Below are 23346 nucleotides of genomic sequence, written 5' to 3'. Positions count from 1 at the left end.
CTAATAATTATGTTGTTGTTGTTTAAAAAAACACGATTACTTATTTTCTTTTTTAAAATTGGGGCAAATAATACTGGTAACTTTTATAATTTTTCATACACTTGCCCCACAATCTTGTACTTTTGTGTTCATATTTTGTAATATCGTTAGAGATTCTGTAATTTATCCTTTGTTTATTAATTCCCTATCTAGTGAATGACTTGGTTATTTATGAAGTTGTTGTGCGCACTCCGTCCAGCAGGGGGCGGTGAGCGTCCTGGATGTTAAAGGAGGAAGCACCCCTTGTAAACACACTTGAACTTCGCAGAGTAAAGAACAAGCCGTGCACGCCTGTCTTCATGGAGAGGAGCGCGGGGACAGTTTCAGCCATTAAAGCTCTGGGGTGATTAACATGTTTGATTTTCGTCGTTACGAAACTTTAATTTGAGAAGAGAAACCTTAATTCTCTGCCTGCTTTCTGGGCTTTTGACGTATAATGACGCTTGCCGATACGCCTGACAGGTGAATAGGTAATCTCACCTGTCGCCTCCACTTACTTCCTGGTTAGGTACCCGGGCAGCCGTTGCCTCTCCCGGTGCAGATGTGACGAGCTTCCCTGTCCGCTGCTCAGCTGGCTGTGTGCAGAGCTCAGGACTCTCTGCCCGGAGCTACGAGGTGAGGCTCAGGCCTGAGATTTTCATTCATAAATCTTTGAGAGAGGCTTTTTTATGTTTAACCATTGCCTTTAATACAGCACATATTCTCCCAAGGAAGGAGGAAAACCATCTCAGGATTGTGGATTTTTTACTATCTCGCGCAGAAGGGTCACTGTGGTCTCAAGTGGGCCAACCCAGCAAAGCAACTGCTTAAGAATCGACCTAACTTTTTATGTAATGTAAAACAAAATGCAAGTCCTTTCTGAAAACATCCACATTAATTCACCAAACCAGTTACAGAACAGCCAATTTAGATGCCTTTAATAAATAAAAATAACAGGATATTTTTACATATATATCGTAGTTGACAGATGCTCTACAAAAGCAAAACATCTTCACATGTAGAGTAGAATTGGATTTGGAAACATTTGGATAGTGACACCATTTTCATAATTTTACCCGCAGTTAATTTAATATGAAACTACTGAGATGCACTTCACATTAGCTGTAATTTATATGCATTATATAACTACAACCAAAACATGCTTTGGTAAACAAACTGATGGTTACTATGTTACAAATATAAGCCATGAAAAAAATCAGATCTTTCTGACTCAACTTGCAGTGAAATGTGTTAAATAAACTGGCTTAATTGTCCTTTTTTAGACTCAGGAGGGTCAGGTGATGTGCTGCTGGCGGGAGAGCTGAAAAATGTACTATCAAACATATCCTCTCCCCTCGCTGTGCTGACCTCCGAGGTGTTGGACCCGTCCACTCTCAACAAAGTCGCTGGTGAGAAACAGGACTGTGGTGGATACTGTTGTAGTAAGAACAGATGATTGCAGTGCTCGTGGATTTAGTGCTCTTTTGCACATCTTGCAGAGTTCCTTGTATCAGAATTGCAAGCAGTTCGCATTATCAAGTACAAAGAGTCACATCCTGACGAGCGGGCGACAGAAGCGGACTCTGAAAAAGAGCAGCGAGTTGAAGATCTGAGCCATGACTTTTGTGAGGAAAACGAAGGCGATGACGGTTCGGGTGAAAACAGGAGGAAGGCAGAGATGCAAGCAGAATGGATTTTACTTCTGCGTGCTCTCAACATGGACGCCTCCTCTCGGTTTGAGGACGTTTTGAACGAGGTAAGCTTGAAATAACAGAGATTGAGCCATGAATAAATTGCGAATACAGACTGAGAAGCACTGAAAGAGGAGTTTACAAACATTTGCTTTAATGCAGGTGAATGAGAGGCTTTCTCGCCTACCAAGTGGAGACATGACCAAACCTCTTCTCAGCACCAGCCTCAGCTCAGAGCAGTGGGTAAGCTGCCAGGCCTGTTTTCAGCCCACAAGACTTTAGACGGGACTCTAATGTGGCATTTACATCTTTGCCTCTTTCTGTTTCTCAGCTTCAAGTGAAAAAAATGAATGAAATTCTGTCCGAGGACTATCGGCGTCGGCGACAAATGATGGTCACGCGCTTTCAGGTTACGCTTGAATCATTTGCATGGGGAGAAAAACAAAAGGTAGGAATGTTAAATAACTCTGTTTATAAACTCCTACCGAAGGGGATCATTTGCCTGTTAGCTGGGTTATTTTACTCTGAGCCTTGGTTTATCTCTTCAGTCTATTCCCTTTTAATGAGAAAATCTTAGTTCAGCAGTGGTAGTGCATGAGGAAGCTTTGGGCTGCCCATCTACCTGCAGAGGGCGTCTCCTGTCAGATGTGGGCACTATAAAAATTGTGCTCTTGTGGCTCTTGCCTGTGCTATTGTCAGTCTGTCAGCCAGCTGCAGACAAGAGTGAAGTTCTAACATGCAAAGAGCTGAAGTGAAACAGAATGTTAAAAACAATGAAAAGTGTGCACTGTAGCCCCTTCCTCAGCTTTTCATAATGTATTTTTTCCACTTCTGGTGAACTCTGCTGTTCCTTATTCCGGCCCACTTTTCAACCAATCAGCATTTAACTGATGCACAGTGTCGTCCACATGGGGCACTGCACAGTTGAGATCTTGTTCGATTGCAATGGTGATTTAAAAACCCGTCTCCAGAGGAAAATACTGACACAACCTTGGTAGCATAAATTAAGCATAAGGCAGATTTCTTCTACTTGGGTGCCCCTTGCAAACAGAAGCTTTGAACAGCAGGTGGAGCTTTTACATCGAAAGTCAGATTTTGGAGCTGCGAGTGATTTTGTACCCAAGTAAACCCCATGGCAGGCTTAAATTTAGTGAGAACCCATTTGTCTAATGTCGTCTTGCAAACAGAGGATTTCCCATTAGGAGAAAAAAAATGTAGTTTTACTTCACTCTTTAGACCTATAGGCTATGTTGAATCTTTATATACAGTATATGTCTGTTACTGTCTGCAAGATCACGGTGTTATTAGGACAACACTGACATCGTGTGGTCTGACTGAACTGCAACAGACTACTTTTATGTCAGTCGGCTTTAGGCCATCGTCAGAGCATGTGCTGGTGACGCAGAAGATGAATATCAGACATCTCCATTCAGTCCATCCTTTATTTACAGGAGCGCAGTGCTGCGCTGGCTTCGGCGCCTAATCTTGCGTCCCTCATCGGCTCTTCCCAAGTGTCTCCATCTCTGCTGCTCGCTGCCAGAGAGGATCAGTCCTTCATTGACCCGGTCAAAGCTGGAACAAGCACCTCTGTTTACAAGGTACAATCATGAACGTGTCTGTGATCCTTAATGAAGATGCCTCTGACTCCAGCTAAGTAAGCATTTTCTTTTTCTTTTTGTTGTTGTTGTTTTTTTTCTGGTGTCACTAGACGTTGATGGGCAGTGTACCAGACAGAGGAGGACGACCTGGGGAAATTGAGCCTCCTATGCCAGCTTGGACAGGGAGAAGCTCGAAAGGCAACAGAGGGGGACGAGGAGGCGGACAATCTCATAAGCATAAGAAGAAGAAAGGGAAAAAAGATTAACTTGTCCTTCTTTTTGGCCTTACTTATCAATTTAAGAAATAAGCGATCATTTTGCTTTATTGAAATCCTTGTTGCGAGGTAAACTACGATTGGGAAGTGCTATATATAATTTTGTAGTTATAAATCTGTGTATAATTTATAGTTATAAGTCATGCACATACCAGATTGTGTACATTTCTATAAAAGCAATGAAGTACTGGTACATGACCAGATATTTTGGTAAAAGAGCAGAAAATGGAAAAAATGTTGGCTTTCCACATTTATCAGTAAGTTTGTTTAAGAATAAACCTCTGAAACACACATCTGTTGGTATTTTGTGCAATTTACATAAAGCATTGTTTAAGGATTATTGCATGAACATTTTATGCTCACTTCACATTTTGGAGACAAGAGTTCCCCTTGCCTTTTTTAGGTGATTTTATAAGATAGCAAACATGTTTATGTGGAATGAAAAAGCCTCACATCTTAAAAAACTAAAAGGACCAGTTGGTGAAGGGTGATTTTGAATATCTAAGAATGTTGTTTTATTGTTACACATTAACCAAGGCTCACTTCCCCCTGAGAGAGCTCCTTGTTACAGCATTGAGTCATCTCTCTAGTCCCAGTGTTTCCACTTCAAAGTCTAAATTGCCTAAAGAAGGAAAAGATCATCCAAATATTAATTATCTTAAATATATTTGGAATAAACTGGTTTCAATGTTTAATTTTGATCTTGCCAAACCCAAAGTTGTGCTAAGGTAAAGCTCATTTTGACCAGAAGTTCTAGTAGTCCACAGTGATGTATTGAAATAATTTCAAGATCTTGTACACCAGTTTAATAAACAACAGTTTCAATTGTTTTATTATCTGAAACTCCACCCTCAACCATCTGAAATCTGCAGATAGTTATGGATTAGATTAAGTACCTTTGAACTTTAGGAAATGTTATTTTAACATCTTCTCTGTTGATTCAGAGCCTGGACAAAAAGGCCTCTTGAGTTTTCAAAAACAAAACAAACAAAAAAAATATGAGAAAGTGGTTTAAGTCTGAAATTGGATGAGAAAGCGTGAGAAAGGACTTGTAGGAATACTGAAGTAACGGCTGATGCAAAGAACATCTTGATCAATTTAAGATTATGAATTGCTTTTAACAAGCTGGGACCACATCTTTATTTAAGTTTGATAACAGCAGATTGAGAAAGCATAAATTGAAGCTATGGTTTGGGAACGGCCTCAGAGGGGACTGGCAGCAGATCCCAGGCCAGGCAGATCTAATGAGAAGTGACTGAAATGGGGAAAAAGGAGAGAAGTGTGGGGCATGAAAATGAGTACAAACAGCTTGTGGCGCTGGAGGCATATACCAGTGCATGAGGTGTGGTCCTGCACCTGGAATTCAGATAAATTATCTCCAGTTATTGGACACCATACAAGTTTTGAGAAAGGGGCTGGAAGATGCAAATATATACTTTGCTAAAGGGCTTCTGATTTCTTTCCACTGTTCTGCAGTGATGGACACAACATATCGGGCAGAGTTGAAGTTCCGATTTTAATTGGGAGTAACCAGAATTAACAGGATTAGACGAGATTGTTTCAGAGGGACAGCTTGTGTTCAGCAGCTGGAGACAAAGTTAGAGATGCAAGGCTGAGAAGGTTTGGACATGTGCAGAGGAGGGATAGTGTATGTTGAAGATAGAGTTGCCAGGCAGGAGGAGACATGAAGATTCATGGATGATATCTGATTTAGAGAAACTAAATCAAATGCAAACAATAATTAACTTATTTTATGACACACATGCGTTCAAATGTGTTTTTTTCTTTTTATTTAAAGTTCTGAATAAACCTTATGCAGCATTTCGTGGGTAAAAATACAGATATATATATACACGGTTTAAAGGACAAAGAAATAGATATGAAGCTCAATGTGAGACGACCTTGATCCTACAATATGAAACATGTAAATAATATTATATAACAATATCAAAAACAGTTTGCAAGTAAAAGCAGTCCGGAGTTAATTTTTTTTAAACAAATACTGAATAAAGCAAAACCGTTTAAGATTTTGATGATAGCACAGAAAACAATTCTAACCTTTAGCCTAGGTGAACAACGTAATGCGTTACGCAACACTCACCTGGCGGAATCGTCCTTGTTGTGTATCCTGCACACCGGAAGTTACTCGGGAGACAAATGATGTAACACGCGGAAAGTTCCGGATTGTCTAAAGGTCGCTGAATATAAAGCGGTGTGACAGCGTCAGTGTGTATTTATTTAAACCCGCAGGTAAACTTATTTAAGTGTTCAACATGCCGAGAGGAAGCAGAAGCCGGACGTCCAGGATGCCCCCTCCAGCCAGGTAACACTTAGGGTTTAATTCCCTTTTGTTAAAGAAAGGTAGAGTAGATATTTTTAGTTAGCACAAATGCTAACGTTTAGGTAATGTCATAGTGCCGTATGTTAGCTAGGAAAGTGCAGGTCATGAGGTGCTTCAAGTAGCTCATAAGGATAACTTCAATTAAAGCTTAATTGCCGGTTAATCTGGGTATTGCTCAGAAAGTTACTGTGTTATGAAAACGATGAAGGTCATTGTCTTTATCGTGGTTTCCTCTGTACAAATCCCCACATGCTAGCAAAGCCAGTGGAGTTGCATCAGCTTCTATAGTTTTTCTTCTAACCTGCAGCTAAACTGAGACTTAATTCTTCCAAGTTATAATGAAATAAGTCGCACAAGGGTTGGAAGTATTTCTGTTTCTCTTCTCCTTGTGGGAAGTATAATCCCTCTGTGCCCTCATTTCTCTTTCACTGAATATATCCGAAACAAAGCTGGATATTTAGCTGAAACTAAGAATTGCAAGAACACATTTGACTCTTGGTGCTTAATAATTTGTACCAATGTCTCCACCTGTAAGGCCAAGCTGCTTAGGGAAAGACTGATTATTTTCCACAGTGACATGTTGTTTAAAGTTCACTTTGGGCACAGGTGGGCTTACTTTATCCAGCTACAGGATAACACTTTTTCTTAGCAAGTGAAGAACAGATCCCAGGAGGAGACGCAAATCCCTTCGTGGTTGCATCAAGAAGAGCATCTGAATATTATTCTCGCTTGTGAATAAGTGATCAGCTGAAAGTAGCCCTTTGATGTCTTACTAGTGTGGAGATATTCTCCGAATCAGAGCTTCACCTTTATCTAAGCTTTCATAAACCTTTGCAGTGATTCAGAGTAATAGCTGGAATAACAGATGTCAGCTCATATCTGTTTTTGATTGTGTTTGGACTAAAAAGTTCTTAAAACGTTTTTGTTACAGCCGGGCTCCACCATCCCCACCACCTATGGCCCGGGCTGCTCCCCCTCCCTCCTACGCCCCAGCTCCGATGCAGGCGCCTCCGTCCGCTGTGGGCACGCCAGCCGCAGCGCCCAGGCAGCCGGGTATGTTTGCCCAGATGGCGTCTACAGCCGCTGGGGTGGCAGTAGGCTCGGCGGTAGGCCACACAATCGGTCACGCCATGACTGGAGGTTTCAGCGGAGGACACTCAGAGCCTGCCAGGCCTGACGTCACATACCAGGTAAGCCCAGGTTTAGCCAGCCACAGGACTGGAACAGTTTCAAGGAAGATTAGGGTGTCTGAGACACAGTATGCAGGGCCTCTGCACCATGGACATGTGAAAAACAAACACCACATTTTATGTAACGCATGGATGCAGTTACATGCACTGTGGTAGCTCAGTATAATAACAGCCAGATGGAAACAATATGATGAAAATTCAGACTTTTAACTAAAAGCAGTGAAGGAATCATCTTGCTTTCATTAAGACTCTTGAGTGCAATCAGTGCTGGTTGATTAGAGATGAATTACTCCCTCTGCTCAATCTGGGTTTGTGGTTTTTTTATTTTTTATTTTTTATTTTTATTTTTTTATGTTTACACATGTGATAAGTTTAATTTGAAAATACAGACACAGCTGCTGCTGAAGGAAAACATCAGTTATGAAAAATATTTGGGGTGTTTGATGGGTTTGTAGCTTAAACCTATTCGCTGGAACGTTCAAGACAATTCAACTACACAGCAAAAAGCATTGAACACCAAGTAGGCAAAGTTCTTTTACTCATGAGGGAGAGAACCACGACAAGCGCCGTTCCTTCGCTTGACCCCAGTCGGTCTCGTCCGCTCCCCCGTAACACTGCGGGGGAGCAGTAACCTCTTTAATTGAGGTTACATGAATATACACAGGTTCATTAACATATGACGTCTACATGCACACAAAGAGTACCTTGTCTGTGTGTGTGACCCCATAAACGACTTCCCTAAACCTGCTGGTCTGGAAGTCCAGCAGTTCATCTAAACAAAAGGCACTTAGAGTAAAACAGATATACGTGTGTTTGCTATACCATACATCAGTAAGAAAAGATACCTCTTCTCATGACCCTAAGATTGTGAGTGTGCATGCCAGAACACTCTGGAATGTACACAAAGTCTTTGCAGACAACTAAGGATCAAACCTATCACTAGACAATCGATTATACACCTTTAAGCATCCATCCATCCATTCGCTTCCGCTTATCCTTTTCAGGGTCGCGGGGGGCGCTGGAGCCTATCCCAGCTGTCATAGGGCGAGAGGCGGGGTACACCCTGGACAGGTCGCCAGTCTGTCGCAGGGCCAACACACAGGGACAGACAACCATTCGCACTCACTTTCATTCGCACATTCACACCTAGTGACAATTTGGATTAATCAATTAACCTATCCCCACAAGCCTATATGGTTAAATATTCTAAGCATTAATGACAATCAACAATATAAACCTGACAACATTTATAACCAAAACAAAAGTCCAAAGGTCAAATGTGGTTTATTTACATTCACACAAGTGCAGGGAAAAATGCATAATGATGTTTGTCTCATTAACCCTGAACCCAGTAGATCACTATCTTTATGCAGTTACATTAATAGTAGATTTTAAGATATGAGTGATGACCAATCATTTACTCTGCTTTTCTTTATGACAAAAAGGACTCGGAAACCACACGCACTTGAGCAGTTTGAGGATTGCAGTTTTAGATATTTCAGCATTTTTATCGATAGATGTGTAAATATATTTACTTTGTGTCATTAATGGAAGATATTCCATCTTTGTGATACAAAACTGATGCTCGTTCTGACATGTTAAACTCTGTTTTGATCTTTGTCACACACGTGATTTAATCCTCTGTCTTGTGTGTATTAGGAGCCGTACCAGGCCCAGCCTGTGTACCAGCAGGGGGCCCCTCAGGAGCAGCAGCAGCAGGCCTGCTCCTACGAGCTCAGGCAGTTCGTCGAGTGTGCCCAAAACCAGAGCGACCTCAAGCTCTGCGAGGGCTTCAGTGAGGTACTCAAACAGTGCAGGTTTGCTAATGGTGAGTGAAACACGTCCAGGCTTTGTATAAATGGAGACTGTTTTCTGTCTTATAGTCGTTGCTTTTCATCATTATTAGTAATTTGATATATTTAAAGTGAGTGTAGTTACGAAATGCTATAGTTTCTGTTGCATTTGAGGCTAGCTAAACATTTGCTACTTATGGGGGGTAGACGCACAACCTGTTGCACATTTTCAGCATGCTCCTTTCATCCCACATAAAATTCTGTTATAGTACTGGATCTTCCTGATTCATATCAAATAGATCAACATCAGGTTGTTGCTTTTTCAGTCTCATTTCTCTTTTCAAACTGAGTTTAACCCAGCAAGCATCGAGGCTTTGAATGAGCCCTTTGTCGCTCGCATATCAAAGCCAAATGACTTTGCACTATTCTAAACTCCTGTAATACCCAGTGTGGCCATAAGGGGGAGCCTTAACCTAAGTATGTTAAGTCAGTTTAAACGATTTAAAGTATTAACTGTCCTTTTTTATCTCTTTCCACAGGTCTGTCATGAGAAGAGATGCCATCTGCAGAATGAAGATCACATCTCCTTATTACAGATACTGAGAGGGTGTAATTCACAATCAATAAACATGTTTTAATGATCAATTGTCTTCGGACAGCCTCATTTCTCAGACTGCTGCAGAGCTTGTAATCATAGTCTTATAAATAATGTTTATATATTTTGGTTTTAGCTCATGTTTGAGGTTTATTTTCAGTTGTCAGTGCATGCTTTTAATTTAAATCCTGTCTCTCATGTCAAAACTTGTAGAGAGAAAAAAAGGCCACTTTCACCTTCTGGCTGCTGGGTTTGATTCAGACTAATAAAGGACTTGAATTAAAACGAGAGTCTGTGAATTTTTTATTTTTTTTCCCACGTCTCCTCATCATATGCGCTCTGTATTATTACACTGAAGCATTTCTGTTTACACCTGCGCTTTCTTTAATTAGACTACAGCAGCTACAAAGGGGTGTCCCGCACCTGTCCCGTCACTTTGCTCTCAGCGCAAAATTCACGAGCTGCAACCTGCGCGTGAAGTAATGTTTTGACTCTAAAAGCGTCGTGGCGAGAGCACGAGCCGCGGGGTATTATTTCATGGATGGGGGTTTTTGTAAGGACTCATTCAGGGTGTCCTTCTGCATCTGCCGAAGCAAATAGTTATTTTTGGCACCTGACATTAAAGCTCACCCTCTGCAGCATGGCAGCAGCAGGCCCGCAAACGCTCCATAGCGCCGGAGTCTGACTGCAGCTCTTTGTTCGTCCTCAGAAACTCACTGTGCGCGATTTGATGATGGATTCTCTTCGTATCAGGGACTGACGGACACGGTGAGGGACGCCGACCTTTTAATGCGTTTATATTGCAGGTCACTCGGAGACAGTGAGTGAGCAGTTGAACGGGTTCACACGTGGTGGCGTGGGTTGCTTTATTAGTCTGCGCTGTGTTTGGTATGACATTAAGTTTGAAACGATGGCTTCTTGTAGTCACCCAAAACACGTTCTGTGAGTTTATTGGACTTTTGTTTGCTTTACTGGAAGAAGTGAAAGGAGACAGGTGGGTACATGTTGTAACGACGGGAGGAAAAAGTCGCCCATCTGTTTTTTATCATTTAAAATCAGATGTTTAAAAATCAGATGTTTTGCGCGTTAGAGCATCGAAGAGGAAAATTTAACCACAGCCGTGTTACTGAGACCATCGTCATATTTTCAAACTGGTCTTTTATTGAAACTGAAGCGACACAGTGATGTTGGCACATGTTACAGGCTGTAAAATACGAATTTCCTGTTCAGTATTCAGTGCGCATTCACTGGCCAGTCTCGTTTCTGACTACAGTAAAAGGAGAATGTCCAAACTACACGTTTTCTGTTGGATATTTATGAAAACATTGCTCTTTTTTGCACATTTATTCACAGAATTGCAGAAAATATTTATTCAAAAAAACTCTTCCTGTGATGTAAGTAATCAGATGGAGAAGTGGGAACTGATTTCCATTAAAAATCACGAGTTCAGTCATTTAGGGGCTCAAAGTGATGTATGATTTTCAGAAATCTCCACACTAATAGAACTGTTTCAGTTCTGTCTATATTCTGACAGGTTTTAATAATAACTTGGCTTATAGGCCGTTATAATCCTAAAAACATGGAAATAATGCTAATAATCATCATCATTTTGAATCTTTTCTTGAGATTTTTGCGCCGGAAGTGCATCCAAATGAGTAGATACGAGACGTTTGTCTCCTGTAAACACTAAAATGTAGTTTCAAGCTAAGTAATTAATTGGGATCAGGGACGTTCTAGTAATTTTTAAACGGAGTGGCACTGGGACAACCAAAGGAAATAAGAATACTTAAAGATAAATAAAATGGATTAAAATAAATCACACTGCAATTTAAAAGGAAAAAAGGTATCGCTGTCTATGGCTACGCCCTAGCAGTTAAGGGAATATACTTAAGTAGGTGTAAAATGCCTAAAGTAACTGTACTCCATATGTTACATGATGTTATTGGTAATAATTACAATTAAATGATTCATTTGTTGATGATTTTGATTACTTAAGTATCACTCAGTAGCTTGATCTGTTTAATTACTTAACACTTAACACATTTAAATTGAACAGTATGGCCTACAAAATACAGCTGGCACGCCTGGTGCCCAAACACATATCTTATCTGGACAGCTCCTGCTGGTGAAGCAGCTAACTGGTGAATATCCATCAGAACAGCTTGGAAGCAGTTCTAGTGTGATCAGATGTGCAAAAAGCCTTAAAGTAGAGCTGTGTTTAGTGAAAATGCTGCTGTTTTGAATGCATATTCTGCCTGCAGCCTGAGGTCAGCTGCAAGAGGAGATACTTCTGTACTATTAGCCTTGAGCTGGAAACATGACCAAGGAGGAGGAGATCCCTGACTGGGTGGGAGCCAAAGAGTTCTACGACAAATATGAGCCCAAGGAGATTCTGGGAAGGTATGTTTACGAAACCATCATCGTAACGTGACCCACAGCAGAGGTTCACCCAACTGAGCTGAGCAGAAAACTCTCCATTGGACTTTGGACTAAAGAGTGCACAGTTTTACCTCTTAAAGATTAGGTAAACTAGACCTATATGTAGCCACATGTGAGGGTTCCAGGATAAAGATCCACTTGAGCAAAACCCCAAAAAACAATAATGGTTTATTGTTTGTGAATTTAACCCAACTCGTCTCTTCTTCAGAGTTTACACAAAGTAACTTCAAAGAGTAACAAGGCAGAACAGAAAAAATGGTAAAATATCTACTTGCTATTAGTTTGTAGAGACTCATTTAACTTTACAACACACCTCAGATTTAGACCTCAGTTCAAACAGCTATCATTCTCTGCACAGAACAAGCACTTTCCCCAAAGTTTCCCACAAGCCCCTGAGAAATGGGAGCCGAGCCAGGGCCTGCCATTGTCATTCAGTCCACCAGCTGTCAGAGGGGGGTGCTGTTACGTAAGACACATTATCCAAGGAGGCCACATTTATTAACTTCAGCACGCTTCAGACAAAGTGTTGGCCGTCGGTCTGATAGATTATGTAATTTCACCCCCTTTTCCCACATGCAGGTCAGGAGGTCACAGGATGTGGACAATGTGTCATTCTTCTAGTATTCTTCATTCAGAGAAAAGTCACTGGAGTTCCTTTACTGTGGTCACCCTGAAGTTTCTCTTGTTCATTCATAAATCGCCCTCTGAATTTAATTTCAGCAGTAAGGTTTTCAGTTTGCTTACTTGATGTTTTTCTCTGTTTTCCTGGACGTCAATGATAAACAAGACAATCTTCATGACAAGCACATTCTTCACTGTTTTTACTTGCTCTGTCAGACTGATAAGATGGTAAAAACACACAATACTTTCCTTTAGTCTGACCATGTCACTGATTTCTTACCAAAAACAGTGCTGTTTTGAAACGGTTAAACACATGATTCATGATGAAAGACACTGTGACGGTCACAGAACATTTTATCCAGCAGTTATCACAAGTTGCCCTCCTACCCAAACCTAAAAAACAACAGATGTGCAGCTCGGACGGCTGATGTGTTTTTTTTCATCCTCAGGGGAGTGAGCAGCGTGGTGCGCCGCTGCGTCGACAAGCATACGTCTCAGGAGTACGCGGTGAAGATCATCGACATCACCCCCTCCGACAAGATGACGCCGCAGGAGATCGAAGAGATCAGAGAGGCGACGGTGAAGGAGATCGACATCCTCAAGAAAGTCTACGGACAGGAGAACATCAGTACGCATGCTTCATTTAATCAGTTTGACTGGGAAAACTTGGGTTCGTTTAAACTTTGTTCTTCTAACATGGCCAAATATCAAAGTAACTCTCTTCTCCAGTTCAGCTCAAAGACTGCTATGAGTCCAAGGCCTTCTTCTTCCTGGTTTTTGACCTGTAAGTGTTTCACATGGATGATTCCTGAACAGGTATTTATGTGAAAATCAACCAAAGCTTTTAGTTTCTTTTTCCCAGAATGAAGAGGGGTGAACTTTTTGACTACCTCACAGAAAAAGTTACACTGAGCGAAAAGGAAACGCGGTCAGTGAGCATGTTATTTAATAAAAAAAACAGATAAATTCCGCTAACTCTTAAAAGGACTCTTTAAAGGTTTGTACGTGTTGTCTTTAGGAAGATCATGCGGTCTCTATTGGAGGTGGTCCAGTTTCTCCACGCCCAGAACATTGTTCATCGGGACCTGAAGCCCGAGAACATCCTTTTAGACGACTACATGAACATCAAACTCACTGACTTTGGTTTCGCTGTGCAGACTCAGCAAGGACAGACGCTCAAAGGTCAGTGAAAGCTTCCATTACTGCAAAGTGTGTCAGCAGTTCAGAAACCAAGGGAGAATACATGACTTTCTCGCAGAGCAAAAAGGTGGCTGTAATCACACAACTTGGCAAAAGATGACAAAAATACTTAAAGCATTAAAAACGTTCACAGGTTGGCTGACAGTTAAACACCAGTGCATCATTTCAGACCCACTACTGAGTTGAGTGAATATTAAAGTTACAGTTTACAGCCTGCAGTGCACTCGTCAGGACATCAGCTGTTGGTGGTGAGCGGAGAATCTGGGTCTGGTTGCACAACTGCTCCCTGCTCTCTTAGCTGCTCTTACAAAGGTTAAGAAACAGGACACTCTGATCTATTTGCTGCAGTTCCAGACACTCACAGTACACTGACCTTTCAAATAGACTTCTCAGAAGTCGGATCATTAGCAGTGTGAAATGCCAAGCGTCTAATGAAACTGTGCATCGCTGGATAGTTTTGTTCAGTCGGTAAAGACGTAATGGGCTTCTTCCATTAGGCTGGAGATCTACTTGACCCAGCAGCACTTAATCTAAATGTGTTCAATTAATGTCTAAATGCATAATACTTTAATTATGCTATAGATGTTCCCTAAAGATGGATGTTAAATTAAAGGAAAAACCTAATCTCTTGAGTGAGGGGCTGAGGTGGAACATTGGCATAGTTTGTACTGAGTTTCTCAAATCAATACAATGCTGTTCAACGTAATGTAATATTTCTAGCGGGATGTAGACCTCTCTTTCAGGGTGAGATCTCCATCCACAGGGCATGAGAGCATGCTGAATGGTTTGATGATGATAAAAACGAGGAGAATCAGAAGCTGTGAGCAGAAGTTCTCACACTTTCTCTGCCGTGCCCTCCTTCAGTACTCCACCTCTCACACAATTTTTTTTTTATCAGTCACCGACAATAAAAAAGATTCAGGTTGAATTATAATTAAATGATGAGCAGCCCAGTAGCATCAGCATCTTTCTGTATTTCCCATAGAGGAGATACAGGAAGACTCCTCTTTACCTCTATCTTTAAAACCTCAAATGAGGGAATGTCTTTTGGAAGTAGCTCGATCTGCCCAACCAGTTGTGGTAAAAGGAGTTCTTCCTTCACACTGTTTCAAAGTGCTCACTCACACAGTGGTTTTCAGGGTCTTTAGCCTGCAGTATAAATCCCTTTGAGGTGAATATTGCTGTGAATTGGATCGGTTAAACAGTATAAATAAAATTGAACCAGACTGAGTTAAATTGAAAGAGTTTGTTTTGTCTCTCCAGTACAGATGCACTGATTCCCATTGAATATGATGGCCAAACACTTCCCTAAGATACTGTATTATGTTTTTCTTTTAATATATCATCTATTTGTGTGTCACTTTTGTAGTTGTAGAGATATTAATAGACAATAAGGACAGTAAATATTTAACCCTTACATACCGTTTGGGTCAAATTTGACTCAAATCTATTCAGATGGGTTTTAGATCCACCAGCATGAATCAAATCGAAGGAAATGGCTGTAGTCTTAAAACTCTGCGTGACATGTCTGTGTGTATTTTGTATAGGAAAGTGGTGACAGAGTTCTGCCATGAAAAATACTGGTGTTCCCACCACGTCTACCCAGGTTCCTGCAGAGACCTGCCCATGCAGGTCTTTAAAGGACCATCAGGGGAATCTCCAAACAGTGAAATAGTAAAACAGCACAGGATCATTTATGGGTCACATAAAGAACAGAGGTCATACAGAAGTCAGAGAGTGCCTTGGGCAGACACAACAGCTGTAATAGGGATGCACAGTGGTAGAGTGGTCAGCACTGCTGCCTCACAGCAAGAAGATTCCCAGTTGAAATACTGGCTGTAGCCTTTGCATGTTCTCTCTGTGCCTGTGTGGGATTACGTCAGGTATTCCTGCTTCCTGTCACAGTCTAAACACATTACTTTAGCCTAGGTCAGGGGTCGGCAACCCGCTGCTCCGGAGCCACATGCGGCTCTTTAGTCTTTATTTTGCGGCTCTGGGTGGTTTGGGAAAATAACTTAGAAGTATTTAGCTGAAGTGTATTTTATTTGTGTGTAGTTCTTTTTTTAACTTGTAGTTCTAAATTGGAAGATTATTGTGATTTTGAAATATAAAAATCGCTCAAAATAAGCATCACACTTGCGGAAGCCGGTATACCCGCCGAAACGCTGTGCATTTATTGAGACTTTTGACCACAGGTAGGCCAATTATGGATCTTGAATCCACATTATGTCGGCAGCTATTTTCCACCGTGAACTATGTTAAAAACAAACACCGCTCATGCCCCACAAATGACAGCTTACAGTCCTGCGTAAAGATGAAACCCCCGATTTGCAGACGCTGTGCGCAGAAGTTCGGGACCATAAGTCTTATTGTAAACATATCACGGCAGACCCGACGATGTTTGTATGAACATGCTTTTCAGCATCTCTTTATTGACTGCTTTTCACACACGGTTGCTGTACGCATACAGCCCGACACATACCAACACAACAGCAGAGAGAGCACAGACTTTAAGGCGGCGAGGCGTGATTGCGGGTGCCGCTCAGGTGTGTCCGACTCCCATACAGCGGCACTGCAGACCACGCCCCGCCACACACATTAACCAGGTAAAATACATATTTAGGGAGAATTTTGCAAATATCTTTTTTTTTTTTAGCAGCATAGTGCTTTTTTTTTCAATTACTTTTTAAAAGTCAGGTCAAGGCTCCAAAAGCCCAAAGGCCATATAAGGGTGGCGGCTCACAGCAGTTTTTGTTTGCTACATGGATCATTTTAGTTCAGCTGGGTGTCTTTCCTTTGGTTATATTTCTTTAAGAGTTCAAAATGTGTTAATTACATAAATAAAATGTAATTTTCTCAGTAGCACTTCATGGATTTCATAAGCAACACAGCTTAGCTGCTCTGTGGATTCTTTTAAAAAGCAGTTAAAAACTTTTCTGTTCAAACAGGCCTTTTGTTGATCTACGTATTTTATATTCTTTACATTATTTACATTTGATCTTTTACATTGTGTATAATGTCTATTGATTGTATTGTTTATTTTAATACTTGTGTACAGCGCTTTGTGACTGCCTGTCTGTGAAAAGCGCTTAATAAATAAACTTTACTTACTTACTTTAGTTGTTCACACAAAGCATAAAGGTAAAAACAAACAAACAATATATGTAGTGTTATCTTCATTTTAGATTTCAAAAAGTATTTGCAGCTCCCAGTGTTTTCTTTTGCGTGGAAACCGGGTCCAAGTGGCTCTTTGGGTGTTAAAGGTTGCAGACCCCTGGTTTAGGTTAACTAGTGATTCAAAACCCATGGCCTCCACGCCTGATTTACACACTGACACTGATAGACAAACTGAGGGCAATTTTTAGGGTTCTTGCCTAAGAACAATTCTGCATGTAGACAAGGATACACTCATGAATACATGTAAATGAACAGCTCTTAAGCGCTTAAGCCTTATTTGAAATTCTGTAAAAGTGGTTTTATGTTGACAGACAAAGATCAGGGAATATGCTCCCTCTAATAACATTTATTTACTCTTCCTGTCTGTAATGCAGAGGTGTGTGGGACTCCTGGTTACCTTGCTCCTGAGATCATTGAGTGCTCTATGGACGCAGGACATTCAGGATATGGGACAGCTGTGGACATGTGAGCGACCATGAAATCGGTTACCAAGTAACAAAAATATCAATAGGAGGGAGTGTCAGCTTTACTCTCATGTTACCAAAATTGATCTTATGCAGCTCAACAGTGTGTTAGAATTATCTCATAAGCCTGCGTACAAAATAATGACTCATATTATCTGTTGTGTGGCTCGGCTAATACGTGTTCCAGGTGATTAGATTATGCATGTACACACTGCACAGTGAACAGACTAGATAAACTTTGTTCTGACTCGTGTTTGCAGATGGAGTTCAGGTGTTATCATGTACACGCTGCTCGCGGGCTCTCCACCGTTCTGGCACAGGAAACAGATGCTGATGCTGCGCATGATCTTAGCGGGGACGTACGACTTCTCCTCTCCTGAATGGGAAGACCGCTCAGACACGGTCAAAGATTTGGTAATCTTACTTTCGCAATGTTGACTTTTCGCAATCTCAGTTTTATAAGTTAGGTGATAAGGTTGAAACCTTTGAACTAAAATAATTCTTCCTCCAGATCTCGCGGATGCTGGTGGTGAATCCAAAGCAGCGTTTCACAGCTACAGATGTTCTGAACCACTCGTTCTTTTCACAGTACGTGGTGCACGAAGTACGACAATTCACTCCGTTCAGGCGCTTCAAGGTGAGAAACACAAGATTTTATCAAACTAAAAATCTTAATAGTTTTCATATTTGGGGGATATATTTTATGGTATCTTTATCATATCTCGATCAAAATATAACCCTAATTCCAAAAAACTTAGATCTTGCTCCCCCCTAAATTTCTGTCTATTTCTGTCTACTACAACTTTACTGTCTTTGATAGTTCATAAAGAAACCATAACCTTTTCGGAACTTTCTCCATCAGGTTATTTGCTTGACCGTTCTCGCTACAATGCGAATCTACTGCAACTATCGCCGTGCCAAGCCCATCACCAAGGAGGTGATAAAGAGCGACCCGTACGCCGTGAAGCCCATCCGCAAGCTCATAGATGCGTGCGCCTTTAAGATCTACGGCCACTGGGTCAAGAAGGGCCAAACCCAGAACAGAGCAGCACTTTTTGAGAACACGGCCAAAACCATCCTGCTTTCGATCGCCACTGAAGCGGACGAGCCCATCCAGTAACAAGCAGCGTGGACTGACGCGTGCTGAGTTTTACATGGGGAAACATTTAAACTTCTTTCTTCGTAGAAAAGAACTGCTACAACTAGTTTATGCATAATGCAGCATTTTTAAAAGCAGCCGTAGTGACTACAGGGGGATTGATTTATCTCAAGGACTGAAATGTTTGGCAAAATTTTCAACCATGCCACTGGTGACATTGTGCTTGCTTTGTTCTAAAAGTGTACTCAACCCATTGTCAGCTTGTGTCCTATGAAAATGCAGCTGCTGTGCTTTAGATTGAATGCAGCCCCTCAAATACAAGGTGTATCAAAAAAGAATAATCAGATTTCAAAAGGCTATACTTTTTAATGAACATAGAAACTTATGGTAAATTTTAAAGTACATGGCTGAATATACAAAAAGTTACGTTTGCAAATGCCTGATGTGTCTCCCTCGGCAGTTAAACCTTGCCCATACTTTGGAGAGCATGTCTGGAGTCGCTGCTATTGTTAAGCTTCTTACCAGCAACCATGTAAAACTCGAATCTGCTCTAACAGAACATGTTCGTCTTTTGATCGTTAAACGGCGAATGGCTGTGGAATTAAGGCGCTTTTAAATCCGATTTTTTTTTTTTTATACACCCTGTATATTAACAAATTTTTTTTCAGCATTACATGGTATTCTTATAGCCTTCGCACTCTAAAAACTGTTTATATTTCAAATGTTAAAGAGTGACTCAGGAGGAAAATATAGAGTTTAGTTATAGAGCAAGTCTATACTCTATTGTGAAACCTTGTGGGAAATACCTGCACAGTTTATCTGGCTGGAATATAAAACCTGCACACTTGAAAGGTCGTGTATTTACAGTTTGAGAACTATGTGCCTACTTAATCAATATGCAGAGTATGCTCTGGTGGCAGCAACTCAAGGGAAGTGTAACTTTAACTTGTATGCTATGAATGTATTTATTAAAACATGTAAAACCCCAAGTCCTGCAAATGGAGGAGTACTTCAGCTCTGCAATTCTGTGCTTTTCTGTCTTTCTGCAGCATTTTTAAGCTTGAAGTAGAACACTGACACACACAGACAAAAAAGAATTACAATTTTAAAGTTTATTATCAACAGAGTGAGATGCACATCAAAAAAAACATCACATGTTCACAGACTTCAGACAGATTTGAGTGTGTTGACCGTTGTCCCCACAGTCTTGCTTTGGAAGCTTTCATCCTGCAGAATTTAGAAAAACAGAATAAATCAATATGAAACCATCAGGAATAGCCAAATGTGTGTTTGTGCTCATTCCCACGCAGCTGGATGAGCTTTAGGAAGGCACTCATCCACTAATTTAGTGGAAATGAGACGTGGCTGTTGCATGGTGTCTGACTGTATCCAGCACAGAGCAGCTGGACCAGAATTCGCCCATGCCTTTAAGTTAACAAGTCTAATAACATACCATCCTCGGGATGTTCCCCAGAGGCTGGCGACCGGTAGAGCTGCACTTCATGTAAATGTTAGGCACGCTGAAACAGAAGAAGGAGAACCGAGGCTATGAGATAAATCTGAGCTAATAAAACAGGAAACAAGCCAACAGCACAGAGCATCGACAGGGAGGAAGACAGCAAGCAATGTTGAGCAACAGATCATTAATATACCGGCTGAATCGCTTTGAAGGAACGAGGCCGTTGATGTATTCACTCTGACATAAGAATGAGAAGCACAATGAGCACCCTCATCCTGCTGAGTCAGTTTGTGAAAGCATTCATGTCGCATGGTGTCTGACTGTATTTACTACATCCAGAGCAAAACAGAATTCAGCCATGCATTCAAAATTCAAGCTGTAATTTTATTTATAGAGTACATTTCATTACACTCAAGCTTTTGGCTGTTCCCTTGGCAAAAGAGTCACAGCAGAGGGTAGCTTTGCATGTTTGATATCCAGATCCCCTTCCTGATACAACCCCTAGAGGGAAATTCATTTCCAGATGGAATCGAACCAACGACCTTTCACTTGACAAGTGAATGGGTAGAAGATAAAAACATAAAACGGTATGTAGGTTTAAAATGAAAACTGCAAAATAAAACTACTACAAAGTAGTAAAACACCGGTGCACAATTATTAGCTGAGTTCTGGGAGAATAAAAGGTTTTAAACCTGTTTGTAACTGATCTCAGGTCAGCAGGCGGCTCGTTCCAAAGATCAGGAGCACTAGCAGCTGAAAAGCACCCATGGCACAATATTTTTCACTGCCTTTTTCCAACAACACCACCTCGGCTCCACTCCATTCTACTCCGTTTTGGTCACTGTGTAGTAATTTCCCTCGTTTCCCCTTCAAACATGGTGAGTTTGAATCTTATGAAAGAGTTGCTCTCATGACTTACCCCGGCCAAGAAAAAACAAAACAAAAACAACCTGGTGTCAGGTACTACCACTTAATGGAAAGCTCTTAAAACCAAGTTGAGCTGAGTAGATGCTAGTGAAAAGAGGAATTACATGCATTTCTGGGGACAATTAAACATTTGCATGATGATCTGAGAGGTCAGACTATGTTATAGACACTGACCTAGTCAGATAAATACTGGGGAGGCCAAACCACTCAGTGCTTTGTCAACTAATAGAAGGATGATAAAAGAAGGATGATAGAGCATTACAACAGTCCAAACTGCTTGAGATTAACGCAGTGGTTCAAATCAAACAACTACCCACTGTTGTGACCACTTATGAATAAGGGACCAGCTGAAAGTAACTTTCCATTCAGAATATTCAGTACGAAACAACATCTCCATAGACACTCTGGATAAAAGCCACATAAAGTGTAGTGATGGAACAGACTGGGATAAGTGGAACACGTTTTTTTTTGCGCTTGGGAACACACTCACCCTGGTTATATCCTGAAAAGACACGTGGTTTTGCTTTGTCATGAACTAACTCAGTCACTTCCCCTGTGTTTCATTTGTACCTTATAGTATATTAAGAACCGTGTGCATCTGCCGGTCGCTTCAGCCACATGGAGATCTGCGTGTTTCAAGATGGGAGCTCCCGCATGATTACTCCGGATATCACCTCCAGTACCACCCTGTGCAACAAGCAACGACGACAAAGCACAAATAAACACAAATGCACATCCTGCACAGGATTCCTCCTTTAAGATGTCAGGTAACACCTTATCCACATAGTTACAACCTATGAGAGTGTTCTTACAGCATGGTGGCGTTACGGAAAATAACTAAATTAATTCACAAGTGAACACAATTTTCACAAATTATCGGGTCCACGTGTTCATGGAAACACGTGCCGTTAACTAAATACTTTCAACCTGAATGGGGGAAAATCACCTGCGTCACGCTACAGCCTCATATTTTAACCTTCGTTTCTTCACGAACGTTTTCCATTCACAAAACTCCACGGTGACTTCTACATGATGTCTGTAAGGCCACATCTTCAGCAGACCAAAATACGTCCGGATAAACCACGCTAAAGACTTTTCCTCTTCTTTTCCCTCCAGTTTGTGGCGGGTGAAACAGAAACAGTTCGGCGTGCACCAGCGCCCCCTTCTGGACGGGAGGTTAACTGGAGCACATATTAAATCAGAGCGTCAGTTTCTTTAAAGAATCTGACTCATAGATAAAGTCTTCAGATTGAATTTTACACAGGTTGAACAGGTTGTCTTTTTAATTTCGCGCCTCTTTAACAGCTCTGTGTGTCTCTTGTTGCTTCTTATTAACCTTTATGGTTGTTTTTCTTCTTCTTTGCTTATTGTAGGAGCTTTTTGCTTAACTTTCTTCAGTCATTTTTCATTTTCACAGGAGCTAATATCCAGGAACGTTTCCAGGGATAAAATGTTGAGAATTCTTTATATCTTTGTGTTGTTTTCACACCTACTTTGTGTTATTTAAAAAATGTTTTAAATATCAATGTTAATTTTATTTACATTTTTGATTTATTTATTTAACACATTTTATTTCACATAAACTCAATTGGTAATGATGACAGATGAAAACATCAAAACCTATTTAGATCTACAATACCTAAAGGCAACACACACACACATTGTCTTCATTGTTCTATAACTCATTTGGGCTTTTACATTGCATGTCATAGGTTGGTCTGAATTCGGCGTTCCATGTATGTTTATATTGTTTGTGTCATTTAAAAAATTAACTGAATATTATGAATTTTGGTATATGTTCATGCAAAATGCCCAAATCATCAATCAATCAATCTAGTAATCAAGCTGTATTTTGCCAAGATAATTTTTTAAAGTAAATTTATATTCATCTTCAAATGCACACAGTGGACTCAGCAAATGGTGATCAGATCATATGTGCATTATTTTTCCTGCTTTTTGTATGTAAAAACATATTTTTGCAAACACACAGCAAATTATACCCATTAAGAGTATAACAGTGTAGAATAAATTATGACATTTATTTTATGTACAGAGTACAGATATGAAATACCTTAATGGTAATAACTTGTGCCCAGAGTTTGTGTACTTTATATTTGATGTTTTATTTATTTAGTTTTACTCATAGTTTTATTTCTTTTATAATAATATGTGGTCTTTGTCTGGGGCCAGGGTCAAGAAGTTTAAGAACAGGTGAAAAAACACCTGACACACTCAGAGATATCCAAATCTAAATAGTAAATAGGGAAAAATATGGCGACAGTGGGAGTTTCAATGTATATTTTTAGTTTTATTAAAAAGTAAATGTGTACTCTTTTTTTTTACACATATTAGACGAAACTGACTAAACCTAAAACTGGGTGGTTAAGCCTGATGGGGGCAGCATGGTTATGTGCTCAAATTGTGGTCATAAATATTTTGTACTTGTAAATCAGAATGCT

At 40.6% G+C, this 23346-nt stretch overlaps 3 protein-coding genes, 1 long non-coding RNA gene and 2 other non-coding genes across 9 annotated transcripts; 3 read left to right on the top strand and 3 right to left on the bottom strand.

The window, feature by feature from the left end:
* The first annotated feature begins 260 nt into the window (after window positions 1-260).
* Window positions 261-3873, top strand: im:7138535 (tRNA-splicing ligase complex subunit FAM98B). Of its 2 annotated transcripts, none has more exons than XM_006795474.3 (8): window positions 261-382; window positions 548-654; window positions 1302-1427; window positions 1518-1774; window positions 1872-1952; window positions 2041-2157; window positions 3161-3307; window positions 3418-3873. In XM_006795474.3, the coding sequence occupies exons 1-8, from the start codon at window positions 261-263 to the stop codon at window positions 3571-3573; spliced, it is 1113 nt and encodes a 370-aa protein (XP_006795537.2). In that variant the 3' UTR covers window positions 3574-3873. The 2 variants fall into 2 exon arrangements, with proteins under 2 accessions (XP_006795537.2, XP_035765689.1); XM_035909796.2 differs by having other exon boundaries at window positions 280-382; window positions 2041-2118.
* Window positions 3874-5736: 1863 nt separating this feature from the next.
* Window positions 5737-9786, top strand: chchd2 (coiled-coil-helix-coiled-coil-helix domain containing 2). The gene is made up of 4 exons (XM_006795475.2): window positions 5737-5905; window positions 6855-7113; window positions 8773-8941; window positions 9446-9786. Exons 1-4 carry the CDS (start codon window positions 5856-5858, stop codon window positions 9454-9456), a joined length of 489 nt encoding a protein of 162 aa, XP_006795538.1. The 5' UTR covers window positions 5737-5855; the 3' UTR covers window positions 9457-9786.
* A 196-nt stretch (window positions 9787-9982) lies between these two features.
* Window positions 9983-19775, top strand: LOC102789408 (phosphorylase b kinase gamma catalytic chain, skeletal muscle/heart isoform-like). Of its 2 annotated transcripts, none has more exons than XM_087850961.1 (10): window positions 9983-10269; window positions 11763-11901; window positions 13011-13189; window positions 13291-13345; window positions 13424-13489; window positions 13580-13743; window positions 17313-17403; window positions 17663-17816; window positions 17914-18039; window positions 18265-19775. In XM_087850961.1, exons 2-10 carry the CDS (start codon window positions 11819-11821, stop codon window positions 18520-18522), a joined length of 1176 nt encoding a protein of 391 aa, XP_087707087.1. In that variant the 5' UTR covers window positions 9983-10269; window positions 11763-11818; the 3' UTR covers window positions 18523-19775. The 2 variants fall into 2 exon arrangements, with proteins under 2 accessions (XP_087707087.1, XP_087707088.1); XM_087850962.1 differs by lacking the exon at window positions 9983-10269 and adding an exon at window positions 10306-10495.
* Window positions 19599-22000, bottom strand: LOC148098875 (uncharacterized). 2 transcript variants are annotated; one of them, XR_015719989.1, is made up of 4 exons: window positions 21834-22000; window positions 21378-21574; window positions 19955-20021; window positions 19599-19728 (listed from the first exon to the last, which is right to left on the bottom strand). It is a non-coding gene; the product is annotated as an uncharacterized LOC148098875 (long non-coding RNA). The 2 variants fall into 2 exon arrangements; XR_015719988.1 differs by having other exon boundaries at window positions 21458-21574.
* LOC118454557 (small nucleolar RNA SNORA15) lies at window positions 19790-19926 on the bottom strand. Its single transcript, XR_004843782.1, has one exon. It is a non-coding gene; the product is annotated as a small nucleolar RNA SNORA15 (small nucleolar RNA).
* LOC118454556 (small nucleolar RNA SNORA15) lies at window positions 20185-20322 on the bottom strand. The gene has a single exon (XR_004843781.1). It is a non-coding gene; the product is annotated as a small nucleolar RNA SNORA15 (small nucleolar RNA).
* Window positions 22001-23346: the final 1346 nt, after the last annotated feature.

This window comes from Neolamprologus brichardi, chromosome 14 (assembly GCF_056152115.1).
Source record: "Neolamprologus brichardi isolate AB-2024 chromosome 14, ASM5615211v1, whole genome shotgun sequence".
Lineage (NCBI taxonomy): Eukaryota > Metazoa > Chordata > Actinopteri > Cichliformes > Cichlidae > Neolamprologus > Neolamprologus brichardi.
Note: the sequence above shows the minus strand (reverse complement) of the source record. Positions and strands in the feature narration are given on the sequence as shown.